Raw genomic sequence first — 19,326 nt, forward strand, 5'->3', positions numbered from 1 at the left:
AATTTATGATTTATCCATCCAGAATCTGGCTGGTTTCACAGACCCAGATTAGCACTAGTCTTGAACATCCTTACCTAAAGTGCTAATCAGGGTCTGTGAAACCAGCCACCAATCTCATATGTTTCATCTTCTAGTTAATACCCTCAAGTCTTTCAGAAAAAAATGGGGACAAACTTCTGGCCTAACGGTAGAATTTTTAGTTGAAGCAAGAACAAAGCAAATATTCATTCAAACAGAAGGCATAAATATTGGTTTTTCTTACAGTATGTTTCTTTAGCACTTCTTCTGGATTTCCTTTTTCTTTCAAGAATGTCTGAGCTATGTTCAAAACCTTCTCGAGTTCTATCCTGGACTCCTCAAACCTCTTCATCAGGCTGCTGTTAGCTTCGATATGCTTCCTCCACTCACCAGCCTCCTTTATCATGGTCTGATGTAAAAGAAAAACAAAAAACATCTGCAGTAACCTCCCTCCTTGAGACTAACAGCATACTGTATACAGATCAGCTCACCACCAAGACCACTCAGCTTCTTTCAATTAGGATCTTTCTATTATACACAACTTAATTATTATATTTTTTAAGATGATTGCTGTGAATACAAGCTGAGTCAATGATGGCAGTGTTTGTAATTCCTGCCAGATCTGCTCACTGGGGATACCAGTGATGACAATAGCTGGCAGGTGAAGTTTTAGTTCAGTCAGGCTCATTGTGAGATGATCAGGGAACATTAAGATGAGATCTCATGATCCCTGTTTTATTCTTACACAGGCTCTTCTGCTGGTCGGTGCAAACACCGTATACTCCACTTACTGCTAGGAATATCAATTGCACTAAATATAAACCTTCATAACCTTCTGTAATAGCAGTCTACTTTTGGTGTTCTTTGTCATTAAACAAGTGCTTTACAAAGCAAGTGAGTGTCGTAACTAGATCTTATGGGACTTCAGAGGGCAAACACGGCGGCCAATATGAACTCAGCTGTATCCTATATATATATATGGCAGTTTTTCCATGCATTTACCATAGTCTGCTATGGTTTTTCCATGTCTTTTAGTGTGCTTTATCATACCACATGGGCTTTATAATGCTTACCTGTGCTTTACCATGCTTTCACCATACTTTGCTCTGCTTTTACTACAGTAAACTTTTATAAGGGATGTGATCGAAAAGTAATAAAATACCATAACAAAGCCTTGTAAGTGAATTTCTACTTTTTTTTTACAGTATCTCTAAAACTCTCTACTAAAATAGTCCTACATCCATGCACATTCGCTTATCATCACCCGTATATAAACGCCTGTTTGCGTGATTACATGGTAGGTGCTCACCTGTAAGTGGACCTTTAAGTCATCAATCCTCTTCTGAAGCATGGAGCAATCAAAATGCTGCAGAGTCTTGCTGCTGACGAGCACACGTTGAAAAGACTGGCTGTTCTTCCCGATCACAGCTAAGGATTTCTTGCAGTTTTCTTGGCAAACGAGTAATTCCTGAAAAATGGTTTATTACTTTTTATCTACCAGCGTAGAACATTAATAGAATATATATTTTTTTATTTTCTGAATAGCAGTAGCTGCAGATACAACCATATTTTAATCATTAGAATACATCCCTAAGTGTACCGAGGTTATGAAATAGTGTATGTAAGTCTCTTTATATAGTCATTTTAAACTGAAGATAATTAGACAAGGAGCTGAGTGTTCCTGATGACAGTCTTTAATAGCAGAGAGAAGTGTCTCTCTCTCTACCGGTATCCATGGATACCAAAGCCCTGGTCCTCACCTGGCACTGCTGCCTGAAGTCCCCAGGTGCTTCAGCCTCTGTGTCTCTGCCTGCTGTGATGATGCTGGCCTTCTCCAGAGACTCATAAAAACTGGTGATCTGTTTCTCTGTTTCCTCCAGTGGGGAGAGCAGTGACTGAGATTCACGCAGCAATGGCAGGTATATCTCTCTTATCTGTCATTAAAAGAAACACAAGTCTCTGGATATGTTGCTGCTATATAATAACTCGGGTTACACATATTTATATATTATATACATATTTGTATATACTGTACAGTCAATTGATATATATGTTACACTCATAGTCAGGATTCGGTCAATGGCTGACAAAAATAACCATTTTGCGATTTCAGCATTGACAAATTATCAAAGAACGAAATGAAAGGTTATTTTGGTCTTTGAGCAAATTATTTTGAGCAAATTGGGAAATGTAAAATGTCAAACAAGCAAATAACGAAACGCAAAAGAAGAGACGGCTTCTTCGGTCTTCGGTCTGCTGGAGGATACAGTCAGAATGAATTTCAATTGTCCGATAGTTCATTCCCCCAAAGTACCCAAAGAAAACAAACGTTCTCTTCGTACAGCGGCAGCAGCTGCTTCTGGGGCTATGCAAAGTTTCATTTTTGTCAAACAAAAAAGTACAACTCTAAATGTATGTTAAAAAATAAAAACACTTAAGGGGCTTGCACACCGGACGCAGCAAAAGCAATGGTTTTCAATGAAGGCGGTTACGTGCAGCGGCAGAGGGACGCGCAAGAGATAAAATATTTTCAACTTTTGCCGCACCGCATCGTGACGTAACCTACCAACAGCCAATCAGGGAAAAGTAGGAGGTTCCTTTGCGAGGAAGAAATAAAAAAATAAAATGGAGGAAAATCCGTTAGCTTTAATTTCAGATTTCCTGGCGTTGTATAATACAACAATTAATAGTTGAACCGATATATTAATAAAAAAGCTGCAACATGGAGGTCTGGGTGTACAAATGGGATTACCGGGTAAGTGAATATTAAATATACATAATTACGTAAATGAGATAATATATATTTTTTGTGCTAAACTCCACATTGAAAATAATTATGCACCTGCTACATACCGATCAATGCTACATACCGATTTCTTGATTAAAAATCAATGCTACATACCGATTTCTTGATTAACACTGAAGTTATCATTTAGGAACTTTTGAAAATCCTACCCCATATGTAGTACTTACAAAACGGCCAAACACTAATGTACAATCATCCTTCTGCCACTAGGTGGGGTTGTGGCTCAATCCTATGCAATCCTACGACAAGTTTGCAAAATACAAGCTATATTGAAAGTAAAAATGTGTCCTGTACCTTGCTCAGTTGTTCCTTGATTCCCGTCATAGTAGCAAACATCTCGCTGGCCTCCTCTTGAGGGGTGTCCTTGTTAAGGACCTGAGCATTCCTGGTGACAGACTTGTACTGAGCTTCCATTACTGGAACTTTCTGCTTGATATCCTGTGGCAAACAAGGCAAAGCGATAGTGTCTATAATTCACATTAATTGAACAGGACAGAGCCTCATTTTTGTATTTATGTCCTGGTGTCCATATTTATGTACGGTGGGTCACAATTTTGTTTGCCTTATATCTTTTGCAGAGAACCACTTGTACATTTGCGATGAAACTAACTAAGGCTAGGTTAAGCAATTGCACAGGTTAAAGAAGATATCATAATCAGACGGCATATGGAGGGTGTCTGTTTGCATGCCACACTTACATCATTACATCTAGAGAACCGCCTATCCAATTGTGATGAACATTGCTAAGTATGTTCTGTAGCACAGGCTATTGATTGTATCAGAATACGTCTGTTCATCCGATAGACATTTTCATATCTACATGGTAGGTCATGGGAATGTACTTTTTCCTGTTACTGGTAGCTCTAATTTGCACTGAATTACATCACATATTCGTCTCAGTGCTACTCTCCTGTACATACCTCTACCTCCTGCACAAAGGTCCTGACATTCAAAAAGGACACATCTACGGGTGCCGTCATTTTTTCATTTGCTGTGTCCAGAAAGGCTTTCAAAGCAGAAATTCCATCCTGATATTCCTTCCTTATTTTGTCCACTTCGTCAGCTCTTACATACTGCATTTAGAGGAATTATAGAAATGATGTGTGCTGCAGGTGTTGTGTAAACTAGAACATCATGAAGCATGTTTTCTGAACAACCCTAGTTTATCAGTCTTTACATGTTCAATCTAACAGTAATATTCAATATTGTTCATTATTTAAAAAATAAAAAAATGCCAAAAACATATAGAATTTCACATTACAGAATATTTGGGTTATATACTGAAACTCAATCAATGTTACAATGTACAGGTACAGTACACAACACTAGATTATAAGACTGAATCTGTGTTATATGCAGGTGTGTTGATTAGGTGTATCTGTATCATCAATAGGACATATAAATCTTACTTGTTTGACTTTCACAAATAGTTCCCTCCATCTTCCATTAAGTAACAGCAGTTGCTGCTTAAGATCTCGGGAAACAGTTTCATCACTGGTCTCAATTAGAAAATTTCCTGAGTCATTCATAGCTGTGTGCTGTTGAATCCAGTGGGGTAAATTTCTGAAAAACTCCTTTAAAAAAAAAAGGAGATATACATATACATTATTAGAAGAAAATCCAATGAAAACAAACATTTTTAACAGGACACAAGAAGAAAATGATTTTTCATTTCTTCATAGTATCAGTTAAAAAGAACAAGCATTCTCTCACCCGTTGGGCATTTTCGGGCTGGTTCAGCATTTTCTCTGCATCCTCCAGCCAGGCCTGTAATCCGGCTACTGTGCTGCTGTACTTGTCCCAGTTGGAGATCACCTCTTCCAGCATGCTGCGCACACTCCGAACCTCTACAGACAAGTTCCTCCACTGTGCCGCTGTGTCATTCAAGAACTTGCTCAAGCCTTCCGCCTCTTCAGCTGCAAGAAAATAATATATAATAAACACAATAATCACATATCTGAATGCATGTAGGAAGGACATTATTTTGTCTACAGCTTAATTTCTTTAGTGACAATTTTTTTAGAAGGACACAATAAGTTTTATTGAAACGGTAGGTTATGCGAACATGAGGCAGAGGTTTTGTATCATAAAACTGTCAACCTTCAAAATGACCACTTACTCACATGTTCACAATTCAAAACAATACATGTATACACACACACACACACACACACACACACACACACACATATATATCAAGGATGGCTCCAAAGAAAAACATTTCAGAGTAAAGTTTCTTTACCTTCTCTTTCTATAAACCTTGGGACATACTGGCCATTGCTTACCATTGTGATTTCATAATCAACATTCCAGAGTTTAGTCTTCATCAAAATAAACTGCACACTTCAATTTGTGTTACAAAAAACATTTACCACACACGTGAGGATGGCCTATTGTAATACATTTGTGACTGTTATATAATTATATACTGACGCACATAGTATGTGACATTTTATCAATTCAAATCTGATGTAAGGAGGTTGGTTTTCATAAAATTAAAAATGCCTCACTGTTGAAAGTGGTATATTGCTTTGCTAGGCCTAGATTATTACTGTACCTTTTGAATCCTTCTGTATTTTGATTAATTAGTGTCACAATAAAAAAATCTGTGCTTAGCTCAAGCAATTCCATTTCCATGTTTATATTATTATTATTATTATTATTATTATTTATTACTTAATCCAAGGCGATTTACAGAGACTAGAGTGTGTGAACTATGCATCAGCTGCAGAGTCACTTACAATTACATCTCACCTGAAAGACGGAGCACAAGGAGGTTAAGTGACTTGCTCAGGGTCACACAACGAACCTCCTGGTTACAAGCCCTTTTCTTTAACCACTGGATCACACAGCCGTCTATGTTTATACATGTATAGTTTTATACATGTTGATTATATATAACTAGACAGCTGCCTAAGTGTAGTAATGCTACAATTTAACTTTTGTTTTTTTTTAACATTTAGTTAAATATAATGGTAATAGAATTACAATAAAGTAACTAAATGACATTTAAACATAATCATCTAAATGAAATCAACAGTGCAGATGAAAAAGATTGTGCAGTCTAAAAATAAAAGATTGCCATGCATGTGCTAAGAGGAGTTTGAGGTGCATGTTGAGTCAATAAACTGACAAAGATACTAGGTGATGACTACAATCATTTTGTGAGAAGAGTTAGTTTTGAACTAATACTCGAGGGTCTGTTCCTTAAATCATAAAACTACATGCATGCTGCACTTACCTTTCCTGCGGAGTCTATATCCTAAAACATGAAGCAAACATTTCTATTGATCCATTTTTTAATGGTACTACTGCACTGTCATGCCTATAAATAATACACATGTTGTAAAAAAAATAAATATTCCAACAGTCTTTTTCGACTGGCCAGTTAGCAACTTACACATTCGAAAAATGGAAGATGCATTGTACAGTGGTTTTGTTTGTAATGTATACAGTCTTGTTTACAGATTTAGAAAATGTTTTTGCTTTACTTCTCCTTAGGTTTTAATATAAAAGTTTAGAATATCAATTGCTGTCAAAAAGCAATTATACTAACATTTACTGTAACAATAAATCCACACAGTTATTGAGAAATCAATATGTTTGTAGATTCACATTAAGTATATGGCAGGCATATTCTTTTCCCGTATCTATCTCACCAACTCCCTAAACAAAACACTTTGGAAATTGCCAAAGTCAATTGAAGCATGCAGCTTAATACCCACATGGATAATTATTGAGGCCACCTTGCCTTACTATTCCCGTTGCCAATTGTTTAATCATCATTTGATCAAGAGTTCCTGAGAGTAAATTACAGGGATTAGCATCTCAAAATGTATATTTTAAAATCTATTTAAAGCAAATCCAACTTTAAATAATAGCTTTGGCTAATTGTTTCTAAACTGTAACTTCCTACTTAATTGAAGGGCTGCCAGTTGCTCATTGACAAGTGAATTTAAGCTCATTGACCACATGCTACAATTTATTTTTGCTGTCCGTATTAAATACTGCCAGAGAGGCTTCAGACCTATTATTTCTTACAGCCAGCTATGATGATTAATTGATAAGAATGAGCTTACAAGATATTATAATGAATGACATTTCAAGGAGAAATATGCAAACTCTTACCTGAGCCATCAGATTTTACATATACTTCAGCTGTCTGTTTCAGAGTTTGGTATGTAACTTCATACCGTTCAAAGAATTGGTTTCCTTCAATGAATGACTGTAGGAAAGAAATATATATGGTTGAATTTGAAAACTTAATAGACGTGCCAACATTAGACTTTTAACTGAGGAATGAGACGTAATTTAAACAAATGAAACAAGAAGTCACTTCATTTTGTAGTGTGTTATTACAATGCAGGTTTAACACCAACAAAGGCTTGTTATATGTTTGTTATTGTATATAAATTTACAGTAAATCTACATGCTGCAAAAATCCACTTGACCTTGTCTTTTTTATTATGGCATGGCTGTACAACAAACTTCTAAGTGCCATGCCAGTGGGTGTTATTTTATGCTAATTAAGGAGGGGTGTCACTCAGAAGAAACATATTATCATTATTATTATTATTATTATTATTATTATTATTATTATTATTATTATTATTATTTATTTCTTAGCAGACGCCCTTGTCCAGGGTGACTTACAGTCATAAACAAAAATACATTTCAAGAATCACAGTACAAGTAATAATTAAGAGCAAGATAAATACAATGACTTTGGTTCTAGCAAGTACAAGTATGACAAAATACGATTCAGTAACGGAGTAGATAAGTGTCAGTGACAGTTACATCAGGATATAATTAAATACTAAATACTAAAGATTAAATAACACTTGACAGATTACAGTACTCTAAAGTACAGGATTAAATGCAGTAAAATAGGGGCAGATAAGAGCATAGGGAAGTGTTCATAGGGAAAAAAAGAGGAGTTCTACAGGTGCTGTCTGAAGAGGTGAGTACTATGAATGAAACATGCACTGCAATAAAAATGGTGCTTACAACAGCTTTGTTAGATTTTCAAAGAGAGGTTACAACTACTGTACTAGAATTATAATGAGAGAAGTACCTTTGTATTAAAATAAAAGCTGGTTTCAGTGTTATAGGAACTTTAGCAAATAATAATAATAATAATAATATATATATTTTTTTATATAGCGCCTTTCATAGTGGACCATCATCACAAAGCACTTTATAGAGGTGGGCTGGTGGGCACTTACAATAGGACATTGGTTTAACATCTTATCTGCAGGATGGAGCACAAGGAGGTTAAGTGACTTACTCAGGGTCACACAGTGAGTCAGTCAGTGGCAGAGGTGGAATTTGAACCAGTGACCTTCTGGTTACAAGCCCGGGACGTTAACCACTGAACCACACTGCCTCCCTAAGACTTTGTTGTTTTAGCTACACAGAGAGTCTGTGCTGCTGCTGCGATTTATCAGCAACAGTCTGGAGACGTGTATATCTCGACCATATGCAGTATTTATAATTTATGTTCACAAAACATGTACAGCATAAACAGATTAACCTGTTTTGAGATTATTCAGCAAAGTCTGTTGTGAAATTCCTGCAAATGTATTCATGGGGAAACGCATAGTAGCTCTGTGCCCTTTCCCTGGTTGTTTTTTTTTTTTTTGGGGGGGGGGGCCGGGGTTTATTGGTTGGCCCTTGCATTATTTGTTCCTTAAATAGTGTGATAAGCATTTCTTAAAACAAAATTTGCAACGGGATTACAGAAGATAAGGAAGTGCATTTCTGTCCCTTGAATTTGACACATTCTGACCCAATGGAATGATGTCAAATCGAATCAAACTGGCACTGGCCTACCCCCGCTGGGCATTCCAAGCTTGGAATGGTTATTTCCAAAATCTAGAAAGGTATGATATGATGTAGAAAATCTAGAAAAAGGACGTTCCACTCCGGGTGCCAACAGTAGTTGTAAATATAGCCAATGTTATTGGCCTCCAATTATAAAATACAAAATAAAATGACATGATTAGAACAGGACCCTATCCTCATTGAAAAAATGTATTAGGACACATTTCCAGTGACACTTCATTATTTACTTACAATGTAGTTCTGCAGCAGTAGTTCCACTGACTCTCTTCTTCCATACTTGATGATCCAGGATTTCAGCATTGATTCTGCAAGCATCAGAAAAGCCAGCAGGCGATACTTCAGTTCCCAGAATTCTAGTTTAATCAAATGGATTTGCGCCGTTGAAGAAACAAAGTGAAATCTGTTGAAAACAATAACACAATGGTCAGTTTCTGATTTGTGCCATAAAATGTCTGTATTACATTAGTTAATACAGTCTCTTGTACTTTACTTCAATCTGACTAATCCCAGACAAAGATTGCCTGACTATCACCCACATTCAACCTCCTTCATTGGATATCTTATCGAGTGAAAGCTCAACTAACACTGGCACACAGAGGAAACTTCCGGGTCACTTCCCCAGGTGAATGTAAAGTGTAATGAATGATCAGTTAGAAAACAGGACCAGAAGGAGTGAAAGGTATCATTAAGTTGTATCATGACTGTCGCACTATGGGGCTGTGCAGAACCCACCTCTGTGCCATGTCTTCTAGCTGCTCTGCGGGGATGAGAACTCCCTTAACTGAACCAGCCCTGTGGATCTGCAGGAATGTCTGCTTCTGCCCCTCCAGGCCTTTCAACACCTCCTGAAACAAGAAGAAAAAGGGGGAAATATCAACCAGCTATTTAAATATTAAATCACTGTATATCAAGCTCATTCCCTGCTCCCAAACTTCAACAAAAACACATAGTTTGTTTCTCAAACATAACTGGAATGTTTATGTTGTGCTTAAAAGACTCTAAATAGTAAGCTTTATTTCATTTTTAAATTCAATTATAGGTAAAAGTCTTTTTCAGAATGTGATGACTGCAAATGGCTTTGTTGAAAATATTCTATACAAATGTTATGGTTAGTCATTTAACCAACAAAATGACTAACTTTTACACATCAAAGATATACACAAGGGAATGCCATGACTTTTTCATCAAGAAGTACTGTACCCTCTGCTGTGACCATGCAGCGGCACTAATATTGGTTTATGTACTTCCAGGAAACTAAAAGAAGGCAAATGCAAGGAAATGCGGTTATGATGGATTTACCTTGTGTTGCTCGAGTTTCCTGTGGATAATGTTAGCTGTCTCCTCGTGGGCCTGCTGAACTGTAATCTCCTCCCGCAGGGCCTCCTCTGCCCTGTGCAGCCAGGCTCCAATAGCACCCAGGGGTCCAGGCAAAGACTTATCAAGCTGAATATGCCACTCTAGCAGCTTGAGAAACAAGAACGAAACACTGCTTTAGGAACTTCAATTTCCCTGATGCGTTGGAAGCACCAGATTAATACAGAAGGACAGTGCGATGTTACGTGGTGTTAACAAAAGCCAGAGATGATGGGCTCAGATGTGATGCAAAAGCACTTGAATCTCTTCAAAACAAATTCTCAACAAATTATGGAAGGGGGTTGCCTTGACAATGTTCACACAGTTAGTAAAGAGGAACATCCCAGCAGAATGTAAAGCACTGCTGAAAAATGCAGGGCTCATCAATTAACAAAAAGTTATTTGTTCTCTTCCTGGCGAAGGGTACTTTTTCATTCTTCATTGAAATCTGCTGGATCTGGGCAGTCTGTGTTACATGCAAAGCCTAACAGTGTAACTGAAATTACCCAACTATTAATTTAGGTTGCACAGCTTAAAAAAAGGGTCTATTTTGAAGCAAGTGGAAAGCCACATGAAATGGGAGGAATAAAATGAATGTAACTTTATAAAAAAAAAAAAAAACTTGGAGAATTAACAATTAATTGTGGGTTGAAGCAGTTTCTTGCTGGTTAACCTTTAAATTATTTTATTTCTCGGTGAAAATCTGCATTGAAAACTTGCTTTAAAATATGGCCTAATGCTAAAATGTAAACACAAGCACGTAAATGTGGGTGCTGTATTCATTTCCAAATCATCAATCTTTTTAGTGAGGACAAACATTCGTGTGTCTACTAATATACTGTATCTTAGTTTACTTTTATACTGGGCAATAAGAAACAATGGATCCCTATTCACAAAACTTTTAAGGACTTTTTAAAGGAATGTTTTGTTAACAGTTGGTTTTACATTTTTTAAAAGCCTATTTTGTTTAATTAGATCACATTTGTAGTGTGTTCTCGTTTGTCAAAAGCACTGTTTAACTTACTTTATAAGAATGTTCATAAAACAGTATTGAAAAAAACAGTTCCTTAAAATAATCCCTGTATTAAAATACAGTGCATTACATCACTGTTTACCACTGCATCACAGGAAATCTGAAATAAAATGAGGAGAAATCCTCACCTTTAAAAGGAAAAAGCAATATGACATGGCCTTACCCTGGCAGTGGCTTTCTCCCATGCCTGCTTCACCAAGGCCTGGTCCACTGACAGCTTCCCCTCTCTCTGTACAGGCTGTATTAATGCCTCAATCTGCTTCTTTTTCATCTCATACTGAACTCTAAAACTCTTGAATAACTGAAACAACATCATTTGTCATTCTCAATACAAATATATACAAATAACATGCAAGTTAACATGTACATGCCAGTCAGTATTTATAAAGATAATATATATTCTGTATTTTTTATTTTAGTTATTTATTCAATTAGTGTTGACTCTTTTACCTACAACATGTACCCACCCATAACTGTTATTAAACACTCAATAATGCTGAATTTAGAAATACTACAAGAAACATAATACATTCAATGACAAATGTTTCCACTAGATTAGCCAAGCTTAAAATTGGGGTCCCCTGTAAAAATGTGTTTAAGTATTACATATCCCTTATATTAGCTGTCTTGGCAAAATAATGAATTTTAACTTACAGCTAACTTTATATCTGAATGGTAAAGAGTCCAATTTAAGAAGTAGTTGAGCTACAATGTTTAGTTTTTTCATTGAAATGTGTATGGATAATGGGATCTAATAGCAATGTAAAGGGTTTCAGCAGGGACCACTAGCTCAAAGACAGGATTTGAAGAGCAGGTATCTCCCCCGTTTCTCCCACCATGCTCTAACATGCCTTTAATGCCTGGACAGACATATGTCTGTTAAACACTGTGTGACTTGAATAACATGTTTTTTTTTAATATTGAGGTAGCAGTTAGAATATACTAACAAAGACTATTTAAAGAACTATCCCCCATCAGCCTCACCTGGTATTTCTCCTGCAGACTTCCTTCAGACACCTGTGCTCTGCTGAGGTCTCTTTCGTACTGTTCCAGCCAGGCCTTGACCTCTCTCAGCATCCGCCGGTCCTCCTTCTAGGGGACAAGAAACAGGAACATATTGCTACGGGCAAATACCAACCAGAACCCTACAACATTCACACCTACAGTATATCGCTATGTAAAACTGTTTGAATTCATTACATACTGGGAGGAAGCACTAAAAGTACACTTCTTTCAATACATTTTTAATGTTGTCTGGTATTGTTCTAATTAATCATTAACATTTTTTGGCTTTGATAGCATACTTATACTATAGGAAAACAATGCCTCATGCACAAGGAAAAACAGGATGCAAGCTACACAAAAGCCTAGTTCATTTTGTAAAGATTGTTCTGGAGTTGCTCCATCAAAATAAAAATACAGCACTATGCAAATTATAATACTTTTTTACTTGTATTATAGGTCAAGTTTAGTCATTTTAAATAGAACAAATAGGAATAACACAGTGTTCTTTTAAAAAATATACCATCAATAAAAGAAAGCCTTCTGACCTTAGATCTCCAGGTCAATATTACCAGATATTTATCTTACAAGATGTCACTGCAGATCCACAAAAAGGCAGTTTATTTAAATCCCTTAAACTGTACAATTCTACAGCCAATTGACAGTTATAAGTGTGAAATATGTAAAATACATCTGGGTGAAGTTTGAAGTTTTGATGCTGTTTTGAATCCACCATCGCTCCTGATCTATAACTAACGTATAAGGAAAATATGTATAAGATAAAGGTTTTTGGCTAATTCCTTCTTGTGATGCCCACCCCTACTCTTATTTGTATTATTATTATTATTATTATTATTATTATTATTATTATTATTATTATTATTATTATTATTATTATTTAAATGTACTGTTTTGTGTTGGTTAGAAACAGTGTTTTGTTATTGTTGTTTGGCAGCGTGGATGGGGTTAAATCCCCATCCATCTAAACTCGTGCATAATGTGGCCATCTCCAAATTGATTAAGTGATTATTAATTTGGAGATGGCCACGTATATAAAAGTGTATCAGCCACTCATAAGGATGGAGAAGGTTAAGAGGAGTGAGAGAGCGCGAGCTATCACTATCACAAAGGTAAAGAATTGCTACGCGTACCAGATCAAAACCAGCACGGTACTTGTTTTGTTTGTGTGTGTTTATTTGCTTTGGCCAACGTGCCTTTTGTTTTGTGTTTAGTGTTTTGTTGGTTTGATTTATTTAATAAACATGCGCCCAGAGCTTCACCCCGCAGTCCTGACGTTACCACCCAGCCATCCGTGACACTTCTTCAGTTTTAATCAAATGTTTGTCTGCTTAACTTAGGTGTTTATTTGATTAACTTATATCCTACAGCACTGGAGAATTCCCATGGGTTTTATTGGAGCATTTTACAGCACTGTAGAATTCCCAATAAAACCCAGTACTGGATGGTGGGCAGTGAGGTGAACTGAATCTATGAAGTACACTTACTCACCTATTAGCAGTGATTACACACTTCCTATCTGTATTAACAGTGAAACACAGCTTTTTCCCCAGTAAGTGAGACCAACAACAGTTCCACAATGTGGACCCTCCTCAATATTCCCGGCTTGTATCTAGTATTCTTGTTAAAGCCTGGACGTTATTATATACTTAAATTTTTTTTTTTTTAGAAAACTGTTTATTTTTTTGTATAACAACCAAATAACGTTACCAGCCTACCCCAATTTAAAATTTTTATATCAGAAGTGCGTGGATATATCATTTACCTGTGATACACGCTGTCGCACATACCTCTAGCATTTGCTCTATGTCTCGAGGACCAAGATCAAACTGGCAAGGAAAGCAAGGCCCAAAGAAGAATGCAAATAACACAGAACACCCATTAGTTGAGAGAAAGACGTGCAAAAAAAGGAAATGGTCGACAAGCAGCACTGCAGTCAGACACGTCACAGCATGACAGACGGGCTCGATCTGGAGCTTTCACACCTTACCTGAAGCTTAGGGATAGAAATTGCAAAAGTTGGAATGGAACGAAGTAGCTCCTACCAGCACAAAACAGACAATGCACAGAAAATGAACAGAAGCGGATGAGGCACAGCAAAACGGTGGAGAAAAGTGAAGATTAAAATGATTGCTTGTTTAGGTTGGCACAACTCATTTTCATGAAGTGGAGAGGTAACAGAAAATGTAAAAACAATCCCTAAGGTTTATTCATTCAACTACTGTATTTTGTGTTTAAAAGAATCGTCACGCGAGCACTGCCCTGTCTACAATACAGGGAGACTCTGCCGAGCAGCTTTGTTTACAGCTACCAATGCAAATGTAAGCATAATAAGACGCTGTAGAACCGAATATATTAATTCTATTTAAAAAGTACAGCAGGTGTCTCCATTTTAGTTAACCGTTTTTCTAATTTTGAGCATCTTAAATCAGAGAACCTGTATGGTTTTCTACTGTGTTGTGACAAAGCATTTCTGTTCGCAGAAATGGAAATGCAGCACTCTGATTGGCTCAAAGGTAGCTAATGATGTTGACGTGATTTATAATATATATTTTGAAGACAAGCATTATAAGAAAATGATATGATATCATTAACATGGAGACTCAGGGTCAGTATGTACAGTACACCCTCACTATAACTATCAACACTGTTATCTGCTCTTGAACTGCCTCAATATCAAATCGCACTGTGTTTTGTATTTGACCTTATTTGGGCTGAAGTCATTGTATTGTCTATATTGCTCTTAACTGTACTGTAATTCTTGATATGTATTTTTTGTACACAACTGTAAGTCGCCCTGGGTAAGGGTGTCTGCTAAGAAAGAAAGAAAGAAAGAAAGAAATAATAATAATAATAATAATAATAATAATAATAATAATAATGTAACAAACCTGTTGGGGTCCAAGCCTTTTGTTTGTTATATCGAGGGGTTAGTTATAGCGAAAGGACCATCAAAATGAAGGACAAACTTTTGGAGTAAGTTAATGAGATGAGATTGTGAATAAAAGTAGAATTACATGGGACACCTTCACCAAAGGCGCATCCAGTAAAAGCACTCGCGTAGAGTGCAGGATGCGCTCTATGGTCTGGACATCGCCGATTCGAGTCCAAGCTATTCCTTTGCCGACCGAGGACAGGAGCGCCCAGGGGGGGCAGCGCACAACTGGCTGAGCGCCGCCCGGGGTGAGGGAGCGTTAGGTCGGCCAGGGGGGGCTCACCGCGCACCAGCGACCCCTGTGGTCTGGCTGGGCGCCTGCGGGCTTGCCTGTAAGCTGCCCAGGGCTGTAGCTCTGGGTGGCTGCATGGTGAGTCTGCAGTGTGTGAAAAAGCGGGCGGCTAACGGCACACTCTTCAGAGGACAGCGCGTGTTCGTCTTCACCTCTCCCGAGTCAGCGCAGGGGTGGTAGCGGTGAGCTGAGCTAAACAAAATAATTGGACACTACTAAATTGGGGAGAAAATAACAAGAAACTAATTGGCGACTACCAAATTTAAAAAAGTAGAATTACATGTACCTGTTTATCTCATGCATGCAGTATTCTGCTTTTGCTTTATCCAATTTGTTAAAGAATTAAAACACAGTATAAAAAAGCACACATCCTGAATTAAAGCTGAACTTTTATTCCAAATCAACCCGACATGAAAAGTTAATCAGATCCTCAATATTTTTTTCGTTGTTTTTTTTATTTTTTATTTTTCAATTTTGCTTTGCCGCATGGTTGCTGAATAAGCCAAAAAACAGAGTGCTTTCTGACAACCTATATTCACGACAGATATGCCTGTGTTACTGCTTTTTTTAAACGTGTGAGAATGTGGCTGGAGCTAAATTGAATAATTGATGATAATTAGGCTCCAGCCACATGGTATAAAAAGGGAGAAAAATCCTTTGTTTCGAGAGGAGTTTTTGGTGAGTGTTTGTGCCGTGTTGCTGGTATTATTTTGGAAACTTTGTAGTCGTATTTCGTTAGTATTGAAGGAGAATCTTTTTTTGTATTTTGTTTAAACTTTTGTTTTGGCCTGTGTGCCTTTTTGTTTTGATTGCTGTATTTTTGTTTTTGTTTACTAAAATGCGCATTAGCGCTTGTACTGCAGTTTCCTGGCTTCCGGGTCTCTGTCTCGCTGCTACTCTGTCACAGGCTACTTAATAAAACGCCTATGAATAGCACAGGCATCTCCATTTGTTTTATTTTTGACACCATTTTCCTCCTTTTCGACGTTTATCATATTGAACTGTGTGTCTGTGGTATAGAAAGGCACTTTGATTGTACCAGGTTTATCCAAAGATAGTCAATGATCAGCATCACCAAGCAGCATAACAAGCAATGATGAAGCAACATGATGATCTAGAAAGCGATTTGCACATATAGCCATCCCTTTAGCTCAGTTGTTTGTTGCCATTGATAGTCTGGTAAGACCTAGGTTAGACTATACTATACTATTATATCATGCAATTGTTGAAGAATCGTTTCTTACGCTAACATGGAAAAAACGACATTCAGAAATGGGTTAAAATTAGTTAACTATAAAATTGCATTATTTCCCATTAGACTTTGTAAGCAAGCAGCAAATACAATCACTAATATTAATGATGCCATTATTAATAATCAGGCTCAGAAATATTAAAGAAACCTACCTCTTCACCTTGCCCGCCCGTCTCTGTGTTATGGGGGTCTGGATAGTGCTTTAAGAACTGAGCTACATAAGTCATGATAGACTTCTCATCTGGCTTGTCAACGTCCACATCTGGAAGACAAATCAAAAGAACTCTCACTACTGCTGGCACTTTCATTTAGATCATACATATGACTTGATGTTTTCTTTTGATTTTGATGGAATTTGTATTTAAGTATGCATATTCTATGGTGGTTTTGCAGTGTAAAGCACCTAAAAGAGTTATCTAATCCAATTACAATCATACCTTCAGGATCAAGCAGGCGTGGGATTCCCAGTTCATTTTCAGCAACAGTAAAGGCATCCTCAAGGTTCTCTCTGTTGGTTTTCATCCTCACTTTATCCATGTCCACCAGGTCTGGGCGGATTGCGTAGATCACAGAATGAAAGGCAACACCACTCCGCCAGCTCTTCCCAAAGTCGTTCACTTCGATCCCCAGTTGCCTTCAAAAGAAATTGACTTTTTTTTTAACTACCTGTAATGGGCTACCTGTTTCATTCTATGACCAAAGAGAGACAGCCAGAGATGTAGAGCACATCTTACTTTGCGGCTGTGTGTTGTACCCATTTTAACAGGGCCTTTTTGGCATTCCCTTGAAACTTAGTTATGACTTTTCTTTTCACAGGCGGGCTTGCTGTCTCAGAACTGTCCAAAGATGAGGTGCTGCTAGACAGGGACTGCAGCAAGTGTAGATTGCTGGTCAACTCTTCAATCTGCCAGGAAGAAAGCACACACATCATTAACAGAAAACACTGGGAGTGAGTTAAAGGAGGCAATTTTCCCTGCTAAACTGTGCAACACCAAAGGGTCACATAAACGATTGATCACTTCTAAATTCTACATTATTTCTTTAACTCTGCAGCACCAAAAATGGAATGGGGAAGACAACATTTTACATTTGATTTAAATAAGCAAACTCCCTTTATGATACATTTTACAAAAGATGTTTAAATCTGAAGTGGATGTTCAGTGTTTTATCATGATTATAATTCAGAAAAAGGAAATTAAAGCAGTATTGGGTTAAATCTATAAAGACAGAACTTCACAATCAAGACTAAGAGAAGTAACAAACAACTAATTAGTTCCTGTTTTTATTATATTTTAAGTACAGACATAGATATAATTTACCTGGAAATACAATATGATGGTCCACATCAAACCAAGTACTATTGATGGTTTTCCGTCAACAATGTCTGTTGAGTTTATGTTGACTAATTTGATCTGCAAATCAGACACAGAAATATTATGTATTTCTATTCTTTCTAAGTCTAGCATTAAATAAAACAGTATTTACATAACCATCTTTATTTTTGGAAAATTACATTTCTTACATGTTTAATAGCTTATCATGTATGTCCTCTGTCGTTAGTTACCAGGATTATTAAGTAATGCCCTTTTTTTCGACCCTAGGGGTTTGATCATTTATTAAACCTCTTCACTTCAGATATTCAGCTTTTAGTCTTCAGAAGCAGACCCAAAGGACATAAATGATAATAGCAAAAAACAGATATAATAGTATATTAAAGAGTCTGCATCACATCCACGTCAGTTATAACAATGCCTGTAAGATTCATTGGACCTTACTGTGCTGTTACCTATCCTCCCAGATCACTTGAAATAACTTTCAGTTCTTTTTTGGCATTATGAACTTCTGGCAATTTTGCTCTGTCCCAAAGCTTGGTGATATGTTCATATTTTATAAGTGTGTCTTGTTATTATTATTAGTGCTACAACATTATAATAACTGTTGCTTTGACAAGCATATGTGTAGACTAGACATTACCTTTTTTGTTTTATTTTGCCAATATCTATCCTTTTATTCTCAACTTTGGCCAGGACTATAGATCTTGAAAACGCACCTCTTAATGAATAATTTGCCAATGTTTATAACAAACACGTATATCGTTACTAGTTATTTTAGGAAACAGCCAACCCGCATGTTGCTCTCCTTCACTGATAAGGTGGCAGTATTTGAATGACAAGTTGCTTCTGTTCTGCAGTCTTTTGAAAGCCAGGCTGTGTTATTGAAAGGTTGCACTTACTGATGGCTGGAATTTTATTTCTGGGATGTAAATCAAAAATGCACTTAGGATTCACTCAGGTAACCAAACAAGGAGGCGGTCGTTCCAAAATGGGAAAATGAGAGAATGGCAAAACACAGCACGAAAACAGCTTTTCTTAAGATCAAATTGTTACAATGAAAATGAAGGCATGTACCACACAATGAAGTGTAAACTATGATACTGGATTGTTAAACAAGTAAAAAAAAAAAAGCACTGGTGTTTGGGAAGCAATGCAAGTCATGCAAATGTGGTTTGAATCTCACTCATGCTAATTTGCCAGTGCTAATTGTGCGCTCCTGCAGGGTTAAGAGGAAAAGTCAGCAGAGGCTAGTTCGTCTTAATTAAAAAAATATTCAGAAAATGTAGATGGTATCTAGTATTGTATGAAAATTGGTTAGACCAATAATACAAATAATTATAAAACTTTGACATGATATTATATATATATATATATATATATATATATATATATATATATATATATATATATATATATATATATATACTGAGCATCAAAAG

The 19,326-nt window shown here is 36.8% G+C and overlaps 1 protein-coding gene across 8 annotated transcripts in view; it reads right to left on the minus strand.

The window, feature by feature from the left end:
- The window catches only part of syne1a (spectrin repeat containing, nuclear envelope 1a), a 179,149-nt gene that overhangs the window by 117,272 nt on the left and 42,551 nt on the right, over positions 1 to 19,326 (minus strand). For 6 of the 8 annotated variants that reach the window (XM_059025182.1, XM_034017822.3, XM_059025183.1 and 3 more), the window contains 18 exons: positions 17,873 to 17,965; positions 17,288 to 17,457; positions 16,991 to 17,187; positions 16,706 to 16,815; positions 12,039 to 12,146; positions 11,218 to 11,355; positions 9,968 to 10,132; positions 9,401 to 9,513; positions 8,900 to 9,068; positions 6,953 to 7,049; positions 6,066 to 6,086; positions 4,538 to 4,740; positions 4,234 to 4,398; positions 3,745 to 3,897; positions 3,119 to 3,262; positions 1,779 to 1,952; positions 1,328 to 1,486; positions 263 to 427 (listed from right to left, as the gene is read on the minus strand). In XM_059025182.1, coding sequence (XP_058881165.1) covers positions 263 to 427; positions 1,328 to 1,486; positions 1,779 to 1,952; positions 3,119 to 3,262; positions 3,745 to 3,897; positions 4,234 to 4,398; positions 4,538 to 4,740; positions 6,066 to 6,086; positions 6,953 to 7,049; positions 8,900 to 9,068; positions 9,401 to 9,513; positions 9,968 to 10,132; positions 11,218 to 11,355; positions 12,039 to 12,146; positions 16,706 to 16,815; positions 16,991 to 17,187; positions 17,288 to 17,457; positions 17,873 to 17,965 — 2,544 coding nt within the window. The remainder of the gene's footprint in view (positions 1 to 262; positions 428 to 1,327; positions 1,487 to 1,778; positions 1,953 to 3,118; positions 3,263 to 3,744; positions 3,898 to 4,233; positions 4,399 to 4,537; positions 4,741 to 6,065; positions 6,087 to 6,952; positions 7,050 to 8,899; positions 9,069 to 9,400; positions 9,514 to 9,967; positions 10,133 to 11,217; positions 11,356 to 12,038; positions 12,147 to 16,705; positions 16,816 to 16,990; positions 17,188 to 17,287; positions 17,458 to 17,872; positions 17,966 to 19,326) is intronic. The other 2 variants (XM_034017823.3, XM_034017824.3) reach the window with 1 other exon arrangement.

Source organism: Acipenser ruthenus, chromosome 6 (genome assembly GCF_902713425.1).
Source record: "Acipenser ruthenus chromosome 6, fAciRut3.2 maternal haplotype, whole genome shotgun sequence".
In the NCBI taxonomy this organism is placed as follows: Eukaryota; Metazoa; Chordata; class Actinopteri; order Acipenseriformes; family Acipenseridae; genus Acipenser; species Acipenser ruthenus.